At 51.0% G+C, this 19,639-nt stretch overlaps 1 protein-coding gene across 1 annotated transcript; it reads right to left on the minus strand.

Annotated features, from left to right (window-relative positions):
- Positions 1–1,632: 1,632 nt before the first annotated feature.
- On the minus strand, positions 1,633–16,239 carry Nlrx1 (NLR family member X1). Its single transcript, XM_059267693.1, has 10 exons — positions 16,109–16,239; positions 13,391–13,512; positions 12,806–12,875; positions 12,349–12,437; positions 11,304–11,923; positions 9,931–10,752; positions 5,214–5,809; positions 4,296–4,382; positions 2,973–3,224; positions 1,633–2,499 (listed from the first exon to the last, which is right to left on the minus strand). The coding sequence occupies exons 2-10, from the start codon at positions 13,458–13,460 to the stop codon at positions 2,178–2,180; spliced, it is 2,928 nt and encodes a 975-aa protein (XP_059123676.1). The 5' UTR covers positions 13,461–13,512; positions 16,109–16,239; the 3' UTR covers positions 1,633–2,177.
- Between the last annotated feature and the right edge of the window lie 3,400 nt (positions 16,240–19,639).

A 19,639-nucleotide genomic window follows, 5' to 3' on the forward strand; every position in this document is an offset into this window, starting at 1 on the left:
ACCTAAATCATTCCAGGTCAAGATCCTGAAAGATGAGCTGGGGGTGGGGGGGCGTCACTGGACCTCTTTATTTGTTCCTCTTCCTGATGTGGCCACAAATCTTTCTCCACTTTTCTAAGTTAAAAAAAAAATTTATTGGGGTTGGGGATTTAGTCAGTGGTAGAGCGCTTGCCTATCAAGCGCAAGGCCCTGGGTTCAGTCCTCGGCTCCGAAAATAAAAATAAAAAAGACAAAATAAAAAAAAGTATTTATAAACAGGAGGCAGTGGCACACGCCTTTAATCCCAGCACTTGGGAGGCAGAGGCAGGTGGCTCTCTGTGAGTTTGAGGCCAGCCTAGTCAACAGAGTGAGTTCCAGGACAGCCAGGGCTCACAGAGAAACCTGTTGTAGAATATTGTTTTAAGGTGTGTTACTTTTGTTTATGTTGCATTTGTTTAACTCTGTGACTCTGTGTTACTGTGCCTATCTAAAACACCTGATGGTCTAGTAAAGAACTGAATGGCCAATAGTGAGGCAGGAGAAAGGATAGGTGGGGATGGCAGGCAGAAAGGATAAATAGGAGAAATCTGGGAAGAAGAAGAAAGATCAAAGAAGGAGCTGGCAGATCTCTGAGAATTCAAGGCCAGCCAAGGGCTACATAGTGTTTAAAAAAAAAAAAAAAAAAAAAAAAAAAAGGTTTTTCTGGGGGCTGAAGAGATGGCTCAGCGGTTAAGAGCACTGGCTGCTCTTCCAGAGGTTCTGAGTTCAATTCCCAGCAACCACATGGTGGCTCACAACCATCTGTAATGAGATCTGGTGCCCTCTTCTGGCCTGCAGGGATACATGCAAGCAGAGCACTGTATACATAATAAATAAATTTTAAAAAATCTAAAAAAAAAAAAAAAAAAAAAAAAAAAAGACCTCCTTCTAAAAAAAAAAAAAAAAAAGGAGAGAGGAAAGAGGAAGACTCCAGGGGCCAGCCACCCAGCTACAACAGCAAGCCACAGAGTAAGAGTAAGATTTACAGAAGTAAGAGAATGGGAAAAGCCCAGAGGCAAAAGGTAGATGGGATAATTTAAGTTAAGGAAAGCTGGCTAATAACAAGCCAAGCTAAGGCCCGACATTTATAATTAAGAATAAGTCTCCATGTGTCATTTATTTGGGAGCTGGGTGGCAGGCCCCCCAAAGAGCAAAAACAAACAACAGAAACCCTGTCTCAAAAAAATTTGTGTGTGTGTGTGTGTGTGTGTGTGTATGTGTGGTATGTTTATTCATGTGTGATGTAAGAGAGGGAGAGAGTGTGTGTGTCACCCACGGAGGTCAGGAGGGGGGACCCCCTGGAGCTGGAGTTACAAGTAGTTGTGAGCTCCCCCACCATGTGGTTGCTGGGAATTCAACAGCGACAGTTCTAAACCTGCTGAACCATCTCTCCAGCCTTTCCCTGCGTTTTCACTATTCTCTTTTTAAACAGTTTATTGAGGATTAGCGGCAAAGCTCAGCTTGTTAGGGCTGCCAGAGCCCAGGCATCTATACTAAAAATCCAGCAATTCTACTGCCTCTGAGTCTAGTGGCCAGGAACTATCCTCAGTAGAAGGTAAACCAAACTAACCCTTTCTTGGAATCACCGGGCAAGGAAGAGGAGACCGCAGGGAGTGGAAGACACACAGCTTTTTAATAGCAGCAAGGTGGGCACACTTATCCTAGTGGCCTTGGAGCCATTGATACCTGTGCCCCTGAGGGGACATGAGGCTGGGAAAAGCACCACGTGAGGGCATTTTGTGTCCAGAGGTGAGCATAAGGCAGGAACGGGAAGCCATCCAGTACATCTGCTGGATGGCAGAACCCCCAACACGGCACACATGAGAGGTGTGCCCCTTGGTAACACAATCAGAGGAGGGAGAGGCAAGGTCAGTGGTGGGGCCACAGGGCAATTTGTCACACGTATGTCATAGTCTTCTTAGTCCTTCTAGGCAAAAGAAGAGGTGACATCCTCCATATCCAAGCATCAGCTCACTCTATTTGACCTTGGGAAGTCTAGCTTGGGGTCCTCGCTGGACTTGTCGTGGGCCGGAGCAGCACAGTTGTGCCCATTGCTTTGACTGCAGATCTTTCTGGAAGGAGTTGTGAATGCCAGCAAGCCATAAAGGGAAGGGTTTGGGGGCCAGTGGTCCCACAGCTAGGTCACAGCTGTCACTGTCTCAGCACCCAGAGCCTCCCAGCTGCTCCAGAAGGGTCTTGACCTCGCTCTCCACTCGAAGCAGCTGAGCCTTGCGCCAAGGATTCAGGGTGGCGCCTCGGCTATCTTCCAGATCCCGAAGCAGCAGCTTGAGATGGCTCTGGACCCGAGCCGGGTCCCAGCTGTTGAGGTTGCGCTGGACTTCACTAAGGATCACTGACCAGTATTCAGACACCGCTGCTCCTTCTGTCAGTGAGGCTACAACCCGGGCACCTCCTTCACCAGAGCCCCCCAAGTCCCGCAGGACCTGGCGGCCCTCTGAACTCAGCTCATTGAAGTAGAGGCTGTCGGGAAAGAGATGGAAGGATGTCATTTTGAGAAGGCCCAAGGCAGAGAGGCAGAGAGCCAGAAAGCCTTGTAACTCCCTTCAGGCTGCTGGGTGGGAGGGGCCAAGTGTCTGTAATAAGAGATGGGGATGTAGCTCAGCTGGTAGAGTGCTTAGCATGCACAAAGCCCTGGGTTCACTCTCTAGCATCCCAAAAAGAATCTGCAATAAGCCAGAGATGGAGGTAGAAGCCAATGGAAACATTTAGTGTGATCAGGGACAGCGTCCCTAGGAGAAATGGTGGTAGGGAATCAGAGCAGGTTAAGGGACAGAGGACTTGGGTTGGCTCAGCACTGGGTAAACCAGGATAAGAAAGGGAACACAGACAGCAGGCTCAGGTCCAGAGCCCCCCCTGGGTGGGAAGAACATACTGAAGAGACAGAAAAAGCGGGGTTGGGGCCTGGGTGGGGGTGAGATCAGTCCGGGACTTACTGCAGCAGCTCCAGAGAAGGGTGCTCCCGAGCAGCCTTGGCCAAGGCCAGGGCTGCTGCATCACCAGCACCGTTGTAGGCCACGTTCAGTTCCTGCAGCTGCCTGTTGCGGTCCAGCTGGGCAGCCAGCAGCTCCAGCCCCTCGTCTCCAAGGTCGGTGTGCAGCAGGGACAGGTGTGTCAGCGAGGTGTTCCCTGCCAGCCCCTCCATCAGTGAGGCCACGCCTGCTGCTGTCAGTGGGTTGTTGGACAGCCTAAGGGCGACAAGCAAGGCCAGTGGTGGGGGGACGGGCGGAGCATTGGAGGTGCCCAAGCTGAGTGTTGGGATTTTGGCCAAAGGGGGCACGTCTGTCTGGGTTGGAGGCCAGCCTGAACACAGAAATGAGGCCCAGGAGAAGGGACAGTGAAATGAGGAGTGGCCCCTGCCCAGGACGGGGAGTGAGGGGAAGCAGGTTTCTCTTCCCTCTCCTTTCTATTTCTCTTGCTTCCTGACTCTCCCTGCCCCTCCTTTTTATTTTTATTTTTTATTTATTTATTTTTACTTATTTTGTGCATGTGTGCCTGTGGGGGGTGAGGTGAGGGAGGAGGCTATGGAGGTCAGAGGACAACTTGTGAGAACCAGCTCTTTCCTTCAAACCAACTTGTGGGTCCTGGGGATTAAACTCAGTTTGTCAGGCTTGGCAGCGACCACCTCTACCTCCTGAGCCATCTCATCAGGAGTCCCCTTCAGCCCCCTTTCCTCTTCCTCCTTCACTTCTGATTCTAATCAGAAACCAGGACCCCCAGGCATCTGGGTTCCTAGGAAATCAGCCAGCACCTTGGAGCAACTAGAGAGTATCCAGCATTATAGTGGGTCTGCAGGGAACAGTGGCTCTGTTGCCAGGCAACTGGCCCAGGAATTACTGCAGCTTTCCTGTCCCCCAGGCTAATATTAGCCAGGAGAAAGGCTTTCTTAGCACCCACTCCTGGTGTCTTCCTTGCATTATTTTTTGTTTGTTTTTTTTTTGGGGGGGGGACAGAATTTCTCTGTGTAGCCCTGTCTGTCCTGTAGACCCTGCAGGAACTTGCTCTGTAGACCAGGCTGGCCTTGAACTCAGAGATCTGCCTGTCTCTGCCTCCTGACTGCTGGGGTTGAGGGCATCTGTCTCCACCTTGCTCCTTTCTGATGCTTGTAATGGACCTGGGCAGGAAGCCAGCCAGGGCCCAGACAACCTCTTTTCAAGAGCCAGGGCAGGCCTGTGCCGGCCATGTTTGTGAGGCAAGGTGCTCACCATGTCGGAGGCCATGGGAAGAGCCAGAGCCTCCATCCGGCCACTGACACTCACCGCAGCGTGGTGATCTGGCACTGGTTGTGTAGCAGCAGGTCTCGGAGGTCCCTGCAAGCCTCGGGGCCCAGGTTGTTGAGTTGCAACCTGGAGCAGAAGGTGGCCGGAGGGGAGAGACCAAGAAAGCAGATCAGCATGGAGTCTTCCTGTGGACTGTGCCCCTTCCTCACCAGCCTGCTTCCTGCCAGCTCCACTTTTCTTCCCTCACGCTGCTCCCGTCACCTCTGCCCACACCTTCTCCATCCCACCCAGCTGTGGTCTGCTGTGCCAAGGGACATGAGTTGGAGGTTTGCGGTTGTATTGTAGCAAGGTCGAGCCTTGATAGATGAAGCCTGACTGAGGATCAGTAGGGGGTCTGCACTTGGAGTGGATTAGCTGGACTTGGAGGGTTTTGGTTCCCACCAGAGTGGGTTGTTGTTAGACAAGGTTTATCCACGTGCCTGGCCTTCTCTACACACAGCTATTTCCTTCTCTCCCTCTCTTTCTTATTAAGACAAGGTCTCCTTCTTAAGATTTATTTATTTTATGTATGAGTGCTCTATCTGCATATACACCTTTACACCAGAAGAGGGCCACCATGTAGTTGCTGGGAATTGAACTCAGGACCTCTGGAAGAGCAGCCAGTGCTCTTAACCACTGAGCCATCTCTCCAGCCCCAAGAGATAAGACAAGGTCTTATTTAGCCCAGGGAACTGACAGTGTAGCTCAAGCTGAACTCAAACTCACAGCACTCCTCCTGCCTCCGTCTTTTGAATTCTGGGATTAGGCTTAGCTTTCTGTTATAGTAGCAACAGAAAGCAGACTCCTACACTTCCCCTGGCCCTTCACTCACTCCTTTGGCCTCTGGCACCTTCTCTTCCCCGCTTCCTATCCAACCCTCTCTTCCCTTCATGCCTGCACCTAAGGATTAGTCCTCACCCCAGTTTCCGGGCACGCAGGAAGACAGGCATGAGAGTGTGTAGCCCAGCAGGATCCAGCTGACAGGAAGCCAAGTTCACCTCATCCAGAGGGTGCTTTCCACTTCCTAGTACAGCGGCTACCACGGTGCACTTGAGGGGTGTCATGCGCACACCGGCTAAATTGAGCTGGCGCAGGGAGCGGAGCACCTCGGCCGAGAAGCGCTGGTTCTGGAACTCATAGTGGAAGAAGAGATGGTCAAGCAGCTCTGAGGGGGGCAGCACCTGCCGACCCAGCTTCTCCAGTTTCTTCTTGATGGCCTGGGCGTTTTCCAGGGCATCCAGGTTCTTGATGGGGCAGCCAAGCTGAGCCAGCACCGCCCGGTTGTGGGCAGAGAGAAGTCCCCCCATGAACATGGGGAAAAGCTCAAAGACTTCATCCTCAGGGGGTTCGTCTGGGTGACGCCGGGGGCCCTCCACACCCAGGATGCTGGCACCCATCTGATCCAGAACATCGTCGTTGTAGTAGTCCTCCTCCCGGAACATCTCCAGCACCATGGCCTGGGCCACCGCCTCCCGACTCTTACTCACCATGCGCCCAAACACTCGTGGGACCACCTGGAAAAGAAGCATGGGGGGGCGGGGTGTGGCCTTCCACACATCCAATCAGCCTTCAAGGCTCAGTTCAAGATAACCGCTCTCCCTACTTGGGATCTCCCCTTGAACTCACAACACCGTTCGCCAGATCCCGCTACTCCTCCTTGGTGAGACACCCTCTTTGGCTCCCTACTGCTTGTGAAGCAAACTCCACACATTTAGCCGGGAATAGGAAACTTCTCATAATCTGGCCCCAAATTGGCTTTTCTAGGGTCATCTCTCAAACACTTGCTTCATGCACTCCAGATGTTAGGGACCTCTTTCTTCTCCCCAAGCATTTTCTAGTCCAGGAGGTGGTGGGGAGGAAGAAATATACACACAGTTGTCCCTCCACAGGTGGCCAGTTCTGGATCCCTTGTGGATATCAGATATGCCTGGATGCTCAAGTCCCTTATGTAAAATGAGTGCTTGTATACAGTCTATGCACACCTAAGTGTATACTAAAGAATCTCTGGACTATTTACAACACAATACAATGTAAATGCTAAGTACAGAATGGTTATGTGGTAGTTACTTATGCTAGATAAACAGTACTATATTGTGTTGAGAAAAAAACCCTATATGTGTTTAAGACAGATACTTTTTTGTGTGGGCAGTGCTGAGGATTGAGCCCAAGGCTTCACACATGTTAAGCACATGCTCAATTATGGAGCCACAGCCCCCAGCTGCATTATTTAAAATTATTTTATTTTGCCGGGCGGTGGTGGCGCACGCCTTTAATCCCAGCACTCGGGAGGCAGAGCCAGGTGGATCTCTGTGAGTTTGAGGCCAGCCTGGTCTACAGAGCGAGATCCAGGAAAGGCACAAAGCTACACAGAGAAACCCTGTCTCGAAAAACCAAAATAAATAAATAAATAAATAAAATTATTTTATTTTTTATTTTATGTGCATGGGTGTTTCGTCTGCAGGTATGTATGTGCACCATGTGCATGTCTGGTGCCTGTAGAGGTCAGAAGAGGACATTGGATCCTCTGGAACTGGAGTTATGGATGGTTGTGAGCTACCACGTGGGTGCTGGAAACGGAATATGTAAGAACAAGTGCTCTTAACCACTGAGCCATCTGCCTAGTCCCTTGCATTGCTTTTAAAGATTCATTTTATTTTTAATTGTATGTTTGCATGTAGGTGTGTGCACATGGATGCAGGCTCCTGAAGGGGCCAGAGGGGGTTGGGCGTCCCCAGAGCTGGAGTTATAGATGGTTGTGAGCCACTCACCATGGTTGCTGGGAACTGAACTCAGGTCCTCTGCAAGGGCAAAAGGATCTCTTAACTTCTGAGCCATCTCTACAGCTCTCTATAACCTTTTTTCAAATGTTTTCCTCTATCTTTTTCTTTTTCTTTTTCTTTTTTTTAAAGACAGGCTCTTGCCAGGTGGTGGTGGCGCATGCCTTTAATCTCAGCACTCAGAAGGCAGAGGCAAGTGGATCTCTGAGTTCGAGGCCAGTCTGGTCTACAGAGTGAGTTCCAGGAGAGCCAGGGCTACTCAGAGAAATACTGTCTCGACAAAAACAAAAACAAAGACAGGCTCTTACTGTTGGAGTCCACACTAGCCTTGACCTCAAGGTCCTCCTGATTTAACGTCCAGGGTCCTGAGATTAGAGGCAGGTGCCACTAGCCCTGTTGGTCATGTATTTTCTTGCCCTTGTTCTTCCTCCTCTTCTTCCTCTTCCTCATCTTCTTCTTGTCTTCTTCTTGAGATGGGTCTTGTGTCCCAGGGTTGACCTGGAATGTCTATCCAGCTGAAGATGACTTTGAACTCCTGATCCCCCTGCCTCCACCTCCCAAGGGCTAGGATTACAAACACACGCCACTACATCTGGTTCTAACATCTGCAATCTGCAGTAGGATGCATGCACAGACAGCAGATGCATGGGGCTGACTTTCAGCCACTCGGTTGGAGACCAGGCTGGGTGTTATAAATATATCAACACTTTCAACGTCCTGATCACCCCAGCAGCCATGACGGATGTGGCGCCTGCTGCTCCGTGGTCCTGTGTGACAGGCCCTGCCAACCCCAGTGCCCTCATCCGAAGCCTCCACCCCTGCTCCTGTGCTCCCTCCCTTTCAACTTTTCTTCCCTTCCTCACAGTGCTGAGGCTCCCCCTTTTGCAGAGCCTCCATGATGCTGCTTGCTACCTGCCACCCCAATTGTCCTCTTGGCTCATCCTACAGAAATCAGTTTAAATGCTCTTCCAGAAGGCTTTCCTGACTGCTCACACCAGGTACATCTCTCTCTTAGAACATCAGAACTTTTCTTATCGGCAGTTATCATTTTCCATTGTGTAGACATGCTGACTTCTGTCTAAAACCAGAAGAGGCAAGAACCTGCAGAGTCATTAACCGATCGCTCCAACAAACCTAACACATCGCCCGGTGCGCGGCAAGTACTGAAATATTTGGCAAAGAAATGAGTTACATGTGGGGAGGTCTGCTATGTCATCTTCCATCCTTGCAAAGACACATGAGGTTGTTTGATAGCGCCTTCTCTGACGTCTCCATTAGTGTTCATTTCCCCCCCCCTTTTTTTTTCTTTCTTTTTTTGTTTGTTTTTTGTTTTGGGGGGTTTTCAGGACAGAGTTTCTCTGTGTAGTCCTGGCTGTCCTAGAACTCACTCTATAGACCAGGCTGGCCTCAAACTCAGAGATCCTCCTGCCTCTGCCTCCCGAGTGCTGGGATTAAAGGTGTGCGCCACCACTGCCCGGCTTATTGTTCATTTTTCAAATGTCAGGTTCTTGCCACTGAAGTGATAGTACTCAATACTAATCTGGGAACAAGACCAGAAAATACCATTTTGTGAAGCTGAATCAATGGGATCATCATGAAGAGGGCTGAGGATGTAGTTCAGTGGTAGAGCATTGCCAGACATGTGTAGGGCTCTGGACCCAACTCCCAGATCAGAAAGAAGAGAAGTAGTGTGAGAGTGCGTGTGCGTGTGCGTGTGCGTGTGCGTGTGCGTGTGCGTGTGCGTGTGCGTGTGTGTGTGTGTGTGTGTGTGTGTGTGTGTGTGCGTGCAGAAGCCTGCAATTGATCCCAGGAATCATCCTCAATCACCCTTTCACCTTATTCCTTGGGGCAAAGTCTCTCAATCAGACTGAGCGCTCACTATCCAGCTTGCTCTAGGGATCCTGTGTTTTAGCCTTCTGAGGTGGAATTATGGGTAGCCCACCACAATCATTCAGCATTCTCATGGGTTCTGGAGATCCAAACTGAATCCTCATGCTCACTGCAAGCATTTTAGCCATTGAGCCATCTGTCCAGCCCAGTTTCTTCAAGATATAAAAAGAGATTGGGGCAGTGTTTCACCTCCAGACCTCTTGGGCTGATTTGCAAACAGAAAGAGAAGCAGTGAAGCATCCGGCAGACATCAGCAAGACTGACTCCCTCCATCCCCCAGGAACATCCCACATCCACCCAGCTCACAGCATCGCCCTCAGGCCTGTTGGCTGGTGGACCTGCACCCAGGATGGACTGTCCTAAACCAATTACCTATGTCATCCATCCTCCCAGTACAAATGAATAAATGGCGTCTGCCTTACAACCTGTCTCCAGTGATTGAGTTAGGATGAGTCATTGCTCCTGGGGCCTAATCGCCTCTGAAGGAGCAGACACAATTGAGTTTCTGGGCCTAGGGTTACTGGGGATGTAGCTCGGTGGAAGAACATTTGCCTAGCATGTGCAAGACTATGGGTTCACTCTCCAGCACCACAAAAAGAAAAGAAAAGAAAAAAGTTGTTTCTGGGCCTGCAAACTAGATTGCAATGACCCAGCCTGCTTCTCAGCAGCAGGAAAAAGAAAAAAAATAATAATAATAAAAAGAAATCCTTGTTAGGAATCCATGTAGGATTGTTTCAAAAGTCCCTGTAACCTCAATCCCCCTTTTATCCCCCAAGCCTTCCTGTGGCTTCTTTCTCCACATTCATTAGACCTCAATTCCACTAAAAGCCAAATTTCCAGAAGATTCCTATGTGTGCAAGAGGCGCCTCTCCCCCTGGGAGAAGAGCAAGAAGTGCACACTGATCATGAGGCAGTCTGGAATCATGGGAGGAAGGAGTGTGTGTGTGTTTAGGGCCAGGGACCTTTACCTTGAGCAAGTTGAATAGCAGAGGCAGAATCCGCAGGGGCAGCAGCTTGGCCACGATGCCCAGTACCAGGCTGACATCCTCCCCAACACGGCCCACAAACTCGACCACTTCTTTGCCCACTCGCTGCAGGGCCGTCTTTCGTAAGCCCAGCACGATGTAGAGGGCAGCCAGGTACTCCTGCATAGCAGGCACCGTGAATACGAAGGTACCCAGGTGTCCTGGTTCCACACACGGGGCCAGGAAAAACCTCAGGGCGTCCCGTCGGAAAATCTGCAGCAGCTGAATTTCCTCCTCTGTCTTGATACCGGCTTCCAGGCAGCCACGGACATCCTCTTCAGAGAAGTAGGTCTTTCGGGATGACACCCCCTCATAGGCCAACTTGCCCATAGTTCGGGCTGCATAGGCCATCAGGGATAAATTGGAGGGATGGGTGCTGTCCAGTGTTTCCCCACTAAAGTTCAGACGCAGGAAGCTGGTATAGATGCTTGTCAGGGTCTGGCCAGCAGGTGTGGGAGCATGGAGGAAGTGCAAGGTTGCACAGACAAGCCAGCAATAGGAAGGCAGGAAGCAGGCAGCAGCAATCTGATGGTGCCCCTCCAGGTTTCTGGACAACATCTGAATCAGGTTGTCCCGCTGAGCTGGTGTGGCTGAGACACCTGCACCCCCTGCACCATATCCACAATCGGGCTGGTTAAGGCGGAGCTGGAAGTAGAGCTTCTGTAGGTTGGTATCAGAGAAGCCACAGATCTCACCATAGCGGCCCACATACTTGCTAGGGATACGGCCAATGGCAGAGGGCCGGGTGGTTACCAGAATGCTGGCCTGGGAAGGATATGGTTAAAGGTTAAGAGAGAAACTTCTATGTCTCAAGAAACCTGATTGTCAGCCAGGTGGTGGTAGCGCATGCCTTTAATCCCAGCTCTCGGGAGACAGAGGCACGAGGATCTCTGTGAGTTCAAGGCCAGCCTGGTCTACAAAGTGAGTTCCAGGACAGCCAGAACTGTAACACAGAGAAACCCTGTCTTGAAAAACCAAAAAAGGAAAAGAAAGGCACTCGGGAGGCAGAGACAGATAGATCTCTGTGAGTTCAAGGTCAGCCTGATATAGATAGTGAGTGCCAGGCCAGCCAGAGTTACACAGTGAGAACCTTTCCCAAAAAAGTATTAATATCAGTACTGATTACCTACTCATTTAACCCACGTAGAACAAGGACAGAAGGAGACAGAAGTTTGGGAAGGTAAGTGACTTGCTCAGGGTCACCCATTTAGGAAGGGGAGGGGCCAGGGATGAACTAACCTAGGTACATCCTATACAACAACTACGTAGGCCAAGAACATAAACTTCCCTATGGAGCAGGTTAAGGGGCGACCCACCTCAGGAAGCATGTACTTGCGCAGCAGGTTGACCATGATGGCAGCTGGTGCCCCGGGTTCCTCTGGGTCATTACAAAGCCCTGTGCCTGCTAGCCGGAAGTCAAGGTTGAGACGCTCCAAGCCATGGAGCACAAAGAGCAGGCGGGATCCGGCAGCGGTCATCAGCGGCAACACCTCCTTCAGGGGTGTGTAACGCTGGGTCACAAGTTGGCACAAGGAAGCTGGGGTGGAGCCCAGGGATGACAAATCCTCACAGGAGAAGGGGATGAGCAACTCAAAGGCCGGCAGCCTCCCGTAACACCAGTCCAGGACCATCTTGCGTACCAATGTGCTCTTGCCGGTACCCACGGTCCCATACAGCACCACGGTCTGCACATTCCGCCCACAGGCATCTGGGTCAAAGAGCTGAGACAGGGCCAGTGGGGGCAGCCCAGCCTGGGGTCGTTGGTGCCCTGTGTCCAGCTCTGCGGACGGGCGAAGCAGCTCATCTGGGGTGCTCTCGCGGATCACAGGGTCAACATGGACGGTGTCTAGAGCAAAGGTTGGTCCAAACTGACGCTCCTCTCTGGGCAGCCGACTAAACCACTCCATGAGGTTCCGGCGATGCCTTTGGAGAGCTTCTGGATGAGAAAGCAAAGGACATGGGTCAAGGCAAGGGACTGGAGATGCTAGCTCTCCGGGCCAGCCAGGGTGGCTGTAGGTCAGGGTAGGGAGTCAACGCAGAGATACAGGAGCCCACTGTGGCGTGGGCCCATAGAACTCCCTTAACCAAGAGATGACTCGGAAGGTTTATAAGCCCCATGACAGAAAATAGGGGGCCTCTGAATGAATTATGCAGAGCCTGGGCTGACTGGCTTCCTGACTTTCTTGACCCGAGCTGAAGGTAGAGAGTGTCTCTGTAAGTGCTTTGTGTATGGTCCATGTGCACAACGTCAGTGATGCACAGATGATGGGAGGAAGGGACCACGGAGGGAGGGGCCACCAGTAGATGACAGCAGTGGATCCCCTGTGTATCCTCCCTCTCCTCTCCACACCCCTCCTTTACCAGTAGCAGAGATGCTCCTGAACAGCTGTCCATGCCTCCCTGGTGGGGGAACACTGTCTGCTGAGTTTCCATGGTGACGGATAAAGGTCCTGCGAGCAAAGACATAGGATGATCTGGGGTTTAGAACTGAGCTCAACCCTGGCATGGGCTCAGTCCAGTCCAGTCTGCATTTTCTAAGATGAGACCCGAACTCTTACCGTTCCCAAGGATCAAGGCCTGGCCCTTCCAGCCCTAATTGCTGCCTCCTGGGACTCAGACTGGCCTCTGCTAGATCTGTCCCACTTCTCATTATTCTATGTACCTCCATGACCTGGGCCAACTTCCTCTAGATCCCTGGAAGTTGCCTCCTTACCTTCCCACCCCCTCTCCCAGGGGGTCACACTAGCACATTCTGACCATTCCCATCTCCTGAGCTATGTCCATCTGTGTTCTGAGGCACGATATATCCAGCTCTCACCTAGGGGGCCCAAGGTGATGCACCCCTTTAAACAGCCAACTCCAGTGGGTCAGGAAGGAAATCTGCTCATCTACAGAAAGAAGAAAGAGGCAGCATCTGCAGATCCCATCCACATCTCCCCACTAATACACACCCCGACATTGACATCAAACCCCACTCCTATTTACTCTTATAGTAGCATGTGCTATCCTAAATAGCAGTTATTACATAATCTTCTCTTTAGCCATATGATTATTTGATTATCATCCATTTCCCCTCTATGAGCGCAAGGCTCACATCTGGTTTTATTCACAAATTATATACCAAGAACCTAACCCACAGTCTGGTACACAGCCAACACGCAGCTAATGTCTTGGATGAAAAACCAGACTGATATAGCTAGAAGGGGCCTGCTCAGCTTCTTTGTCTTAAGACGGGGAAAAAGAGGCTCTGGGAGGTGAGGTGGCATGCCCAAGGACACCAGCTATGGTACCGCAGAGCTGAGACTAGTTCACCTCATGTCTGGGTCCCTGCTTTTTTAGAAGTACCATCTGGACCTACAAAGCAGAAAGGAGGGGTCAAAACAAACCCGAGCTTCCTGCTTACCTGATAGCGGGGGTGTTCTTCCCAGACCTGAGCCCCAAGAGGTCCTGGACAAATGGCAGCCCCACCTCATCCTAGGAAAGTCAGAGCCTGGAACAATTAGAAGCGCCTTCTTTCCTGTTCCCCTGAAAAAAGAATGTTGTGAAGGGGTCTGGCAAGATGGTTCAGTGAGTAAAGGCTCCTGCTAGCAAGCCTGAGGACCTGAGTTCAATTCCAGGAACCCTCTGGGTGGAAGTAGAGAACTACCCCTGAAAGTTGTCCTCTGACCTTTGTTTCTACACCCCCACAATAAACAAATAAATAAATGTATAAAAGAAAAACTTGCCAGGAGGTGGTGGTGCACGTCTTTAATCCCAGCACTTAGGAGGATCTCTGTGAGTTCAAGGTCAGTCTGGTCTACAGAGTGAGTTCCAGGACTGTTTCACAGAGAAACCCTGTCTCGAAAACCAAAAGGAAGGAAGAAGAAGAAGAAAGAGAAAGAAAGAAAGAAAAATGTAAGAACAAACAAAAAAACCAATAATGTAAATTGAAAAACAAAACAATAGTATGAGTATATGGCCATCACCACTAGGTGGCCCCTCAAACATCCCACATCTCACACACACACACACACACACACACACACACACACACACACACACACACACTCCCTCCCTCTCCAACCCTTACCCTTAGCATCTAAGAAGGGACCCTCTCCCAAGGGAGGCTGAGCCTGTCCTCAGATATCGGCATGTGTCTGAAGCCTGGCTTCTAGCTCTCCTCAGCAAGGATAATCCCAGCCTGAATGATTCCGTTTCATCTCCTACCAACTCCTGCCTCCCCGCTGAGGCTTCACAGTTGCCTTTGTCCAGAGTTCCAGCCCAATCATCTGCTTTTAGGTTTTATTTCGCTTGCCTGCCAGCAAGCTCAGATGGGAGACCTGTGCTCACTTCCAGCGCCTTTTCTGAGCCTAGATTTTCTCGCAGTCATCATTATTCACTTCCTTCTGCCTTTGTGTCCCAGCCATCAGATCCCTTAGCTGAGTTTTAATGGTTTTGTCACTTTATCCTCTGACTTTTATGTAAGCTGCCTTTAAGGCTGGCATAAATAATAAATGAATGTGTGAATGAACTTCCGGCTTGACATAAGGATGTGCTGCCTCTGCCTCCCACTTCACCCGGGCCAACCTGGCCTCGTCAGCCCCCCCTCCTCCGGTTACTTTACTACAGAGCTCCTCCAAACCCTGGATTCACACTGTATTCCCTGGCTTTTTATTCAAACCCTTGCCCCTCTTCCCCTTCGGGTAGGAGATAGCCCTGCAGATCCCTCCCTACTGCTGTGTGCCAGCCCCTCAACTTCTTCATCTCAGAACTTACTCAGATTCCTCCGGACCTCACAGGACCCCACTTCCTCAAGACCTCTGTGCCTTCACTCTTGGCCTATTCCAACCCCGCATTCCCTGCAAATATCAACTCCCCACACGTATGCTACTTAACAGCTACAATCCCCAGGTTGTAGGTTTGCCCCCAGCCCTCTCCTTGTTCGTCCTCCAGGACGACAGGATTCTTGCTCTGACCTTCCTAACTTAGTTCATACATTTTGCTTAGCGTCTCCGTTATCAGAATCCCAGACACTCTTGAAGATTCTGCCCAAGGTACTCTCTCTGAGTATCTTCGGTCCCCCTCCGCTCCTTGACATGCCTGTGCCCCTACTCTGTCGTGGCCTCCCTCACTGACACTGCGGTTGAAAGAGGGGGCAAACTTGGGAAGTGGCTGCATTGAACAACCTGCTTTGGCAGGGGTAGCCGTAGCAGGAGCTGGCTAGGGTGTTGACTGGGCTAGGGACAGGAGTCCCAGAGTTAGAGAAAGGTCCTGAAAACCCGGCAAATCTCAGGACTGGCATCAGCTCCAGGTCCACTGAGTCAAGATAAGACACACAGGGTTTAGGATAATTCTCTAATCAAACAGTTGTCATCAAAAGAAGGAGTGTGCGACAAGAAGGCCCAGAGCTTCCCCACCAACAGCTCTTCCTCTTCCACTTGGCTTCGGGGAGCAAAGTGAAGCTGCCAGCAGGCCCACAATCAGCGAGCGCCCAAGCTCCGGCAGAACTCCCAAATGCCACTTGCCCGCTCCCGTGACCCAGCACCCCGACTCTTGCTTCCGGGGCTCATCGCAGCCGCCCAAGCGGGGACCGGAGGAGTGATCGAGCCAGCTAGGCCTTTACCCAGGCTGCCCAGGCCCTGGTGCCCGTCGCCGCGGCCCGGAGCGGTGGAAGCCGGCGTCTCCCGCTGGCTCCCAGCGTCCCTGGTTCTCTCGGCACGGCGCGTCTAGCCCGCCTCCGCCAGCCAGCCAGCGCGCAGCCCGGCCCACTCTGGCACCCCGCCCGGCCTGGGCACCGAAGCGCGCACAGAGCGGAGACCCGCCGAAGGGCACCCGAGGAGCCGGCGCGGGGCGAGGACCGGCCCCACCCGGCCCTCCTGGGACCAGGGTTCCCGTACTGCCCCCTGCAGGTTCCCAAGCATCAGGCCCCGCTGATGACCTCATATCCACCTCCCAGTCTGGAGTTGTTGATAACGCCCATTTTACAGATGAAAACTGCAGATGAAGCGCAGAAGGGTGACATGACTGGCGCAGGTTGTCCCAGTTGGAAGTAGATGAGTCGGAACAAGTGTAAGCCTTCCTCACTCAGATATTCATCCCCAGGGCCTCCTGACCTCTCTTCCTGGTCACAGCCGTAGCTTACCTCCAGGCACAAGACTAAGCCTTTCTCGGGTCTTCCCTTCTGGGTCATGCAGTCCCCAAGACCTCTAGGGGGGCCTCTGTTCACTTTGGCCAGGAAGGAAGACTGGGGACTGATAAACAGTTCCTACTCCAACCTGCTCTTCCTGTCTGACATCCATCCAGTCATGGTTTAGCCCTGGGACTTCCGGGTCCTAAAAACCCCCACCCTTATTCCTTCCATTCAAGGAACATCCAAGGTTCACGTAACCGGCATGGCAGAGCCACCCATCCCCTTCAGCCAAGGAACGCCTCCGCATGCAAACATGGGTATACGATGTGCAGGGAGGGAACAGACATGAAAGAAGAGAACTCGAGAGAGGTTCCTCGGGGCAGGGCTGGGAAGAGGCTTTTGTGTCTACCCTTCATTGGAACAGAAGACAATGGTGATTATTTCATCTAGGCAATTGTCCATTCATTCTGTGTGTGGTGTCGGGCCAGTACTCACCCTGGGCTGCTAACCAGAACAAGTCGTGCGGGAACCCACCATGCTGACAGTGAACGTTCTTCAGAGACAGAGGCAAAACATTAATTAGGAAAGCCTAGAAGAGGAAGTTACTACCTGCTTCTAGCAGAGACTGTGACATTTGAGCTGGACGCTAAAAAGTACATCAGAGTCAGGCGGTGGTGGCGCACGCCTTTAGTCCCAGCACTCGGGAGGCAGAGGCAGGAGGATCTTGGTGAGTTCGAGGCCAGCCTGGTCTACAGAGTGAGTTCCAGGACAGCCAGGACTGTTACACAGAGAAACCGTCTCGAAAAACAAAAACAAATGGGTCAGAAAGGCATAGTGAGCGGCATGGAAAATGGCATATTTGCATTTGAAAAGAAGTTCTTCTAAGATTGGAGAGATGGCTCAGCAGTTAAGAGCACTGGCTGTTCTTCCAGAGGACCTGTCTTCAACTCCCATCACCTACATGACAGCTCACAAGCACCTGTAACCCCAGTCTCAGTGCATCTGACGCCCTCTTTTGGCCTCTTTGGGTACTGCATTTATGTGGTGCACAGATATACATGCAAAAAAACACCCACACACTTTTTTTTTTTTTTTTTTTTTTTTTTTTTTTTTAGTTTTTCGAGACAGGGTTTCTCTCTGTGTAGCTTTGCGCCTTTCCTGGAACTCACTTGGTAGCCCAGGCTGGCCTCGAACTCACAGAGATCCGCCTGGCTCTGCCTCCCGAGTGCTGGGATTAAAGGCGTGCGCCACCACCGCCCGGCGTCACTCACACACATTTTTAAAATTAAAACAATAAAAAGAAATTCTTCCAAAGGAATTAAATGAGGCTGAACATCTCCATGGATACAGTCTCAGGGGTAACATTTAAGGGCCTGGGGGGCTTCTCTAGCTTTACTTTACTTACCTAGCCATGGGAAGCCAACTGTCACCTGGCTACAATTATTGGCCATTGCTCAGAGCAAGCTATTTCTCCCCCACCCCACCCCACCCCCCATGGGTATGACAACAGTGTGGGTTTTATTAATAACATGTATTTCGGCTGGCCTCTGCAGACAGAAGGCCTGTGAGTCATGCTGCAGGCATGGCCTCTGTCGTCTGGCCTCAGTATGCGGCACCAGATGCTCCAAGAGCCATGGCACAGAAGACCATTGGATCAACTCTGCCCTCCAGCCACAGAGAGGCCCGCACAGTGAGAACACAGTCTCTGAGTCCCAGCAGCCGGACAGGGGAGAGAGGACCCATTTCCAGACGGACCTGGATGGGCTGGTTGCTGGAACCAGGGGGAGGCGGAGCAGGTGAGTGACAGTGTCTGGAGAGCTTGCCTGTCACTCCTGCCTGCTTCAGGTCCCTTCGCTGTAAATGGAGATGGCAGCGCTGCTCTTACCCCACCTTGGGGCGGGGGGGGGGGGGGGGGGGGAGGGTTGCTGTGGGAATCAAAGGAGCTCTCTTTGTGAATTTGTGAACCATTTTGCAAGTCTTCTCAGTGCCTGACAGGTAACGTGGCTTCAGATGGACTGTTTGCCCTCTCTCTTCTCTGTGGAACTTCAAACCAAAGGTGTTTAATGATTTCAGAACTATTTGTTTTTGGGGCTGGGAGTGTAGCTCAGTGAGAGTGTGTTTAGTATGGGGTGGGGAAAGGATTTACTTTTTTTTTTTTTTTTTTTGTCAGAACAGTATTTCCCTGTGTAGCCCTGGCTGTCCTGGATCTCACTCTGTAGACCAGGCTGGCTTCGAATTCACAGAGATCCGCCTGCCTCTGCCTCCCGAGTGCTGGGACTAAAGGCGTGCGCCGCCACCACCACCACTGTTGTGGGATATCTGTACACTGTGTGAAGATATATCACTATGATTGGTGTAATAGAAAGCTGAATGGTCAATAGCTAGGCAGGAGGTATAGTCGGCGTTTCTGGGGAGAGAGAGGAAGAGGAGGAGGAATCGAGGTGCTCAGTAGACTCCGGGAGACACAGAGAGGAAACAGGGGGTGCAAGATGAAAGAGAGGTAATGCCACGTGATAGAATGTAGGCTAATATAAAGGGGTTAATTTAAGTTATAAGAGCTATGGGCCGAGCTTTCATAATTAATAAAAAGTCTCGGGGCTGGAGAGATGGCTCAGCGGTTAAGAGCACTGACTGTTCTTCCAGAAGACCCGGGTTCAATTCCCAGCACCCACATGGTAGCTCACAACTGTCTGTAACTCCAAGATCTGACACCCTCACACGGACATACATACAGGCAAAACACCAGTGCACATAAAATTAAAAAAAAAAAGAAAAAGTCTCGGTGTCATTATTCGGGAGTTGGCTGGTGGGACAGAAGAAGACTCATTACATACCACCTAGTGAAGAGTTTGCATTTTTAAGAAGAACCAGCAGAAGGCCTTGGAGGCCAAGGCCTGTAATCTTAGCCATTTAGGACGCTGAGGAAGGAGAGTTACAAACCCAAGCCTGCCTAGGCTACAGAGTGAGTTTAAAGCCAACCCAGGCAATGTGAGACCTTGTCTAAAAGTTTAAAACAGCCGGGCGGCAGTGACACACACTTTTAATCCCAGCACTCGGGAGGTAGAGGCAGGCGGATCTCTGTGAGTTCAAGGCCAGCCTGGTCTACAGAGGGAGATCCAGGACAGGCACCAAAACTACACAGAGAAACCCTGTCTTGAAAAAACAAAAAACAAACAAACAAAAAAACAAAACAAAACAAAACAAAAACCAAAAAAAAAAAGAAAAAAAAAACATTTAAAACCGTTTTAGCCAGGCGGTGGTGGCGCACGCCTTTAATCCCAGCACTCGGGAGGCAGAGCCAGGCGGATCTCTGTGAGTTCGAGGCCAGCCTGGGCTACCAAGTGAGTTCCAGGAAAGGCGCAAAGCTACACAGAGAAACCCTGTCTCAAAAAAAAAAAAAAAAAAAAAAAAAAAAAAAAAAAAAAAAAAAAAAAAAAAAACCGTTTTAAAAGGCCCGGGGATGTGCAGGATCTTAGACTCAAATTGCAGCCAAATAAATCAACAAATACAAAAATACAGTAGAAATTAAGGGGGAAAGGAAAA

Source organism: Peromyscus eremicus, chromosome 7 (genome assembly GCF_949786415.1).
Source record: "Peromyscus eremicus chromosome 7, PerEre_H2_v1, whole genome shotgun sequence".
Taxonomy (NCBI): Eukaryota; Metazoa; Chordata; class Mammalia; order Rodentia; family Cricetidae; genus Peromyscus; species Peromyscus eremicus.

Excerpts from the sequence above, each read along its gene's own strand:
- Nlrx1 (XM_059267693.1), bottom strand. The coding sequence starts at position 13,460 with ATGAGGTGGGGCTGCCATTTGTCCAGGACCTCTTGGGGCTCAGGTCTG. Across the intron at positions 12,876-13,390 it reads AAGAACACCCCCGCTATCAG|ATGAGCAGATTTCCTTCCTG; the intron begins GTAAGCAGGAAG and ends TTCTTTCTGTAG. Across the intron at positions 5,810-9,930 it reads TGCTATTCAACTTGCTCAAG|GTGGTCCCACGAGTGTTTGG; the intron begins GTAAAGGTCCCT and ends CTTCTTTTCCAG.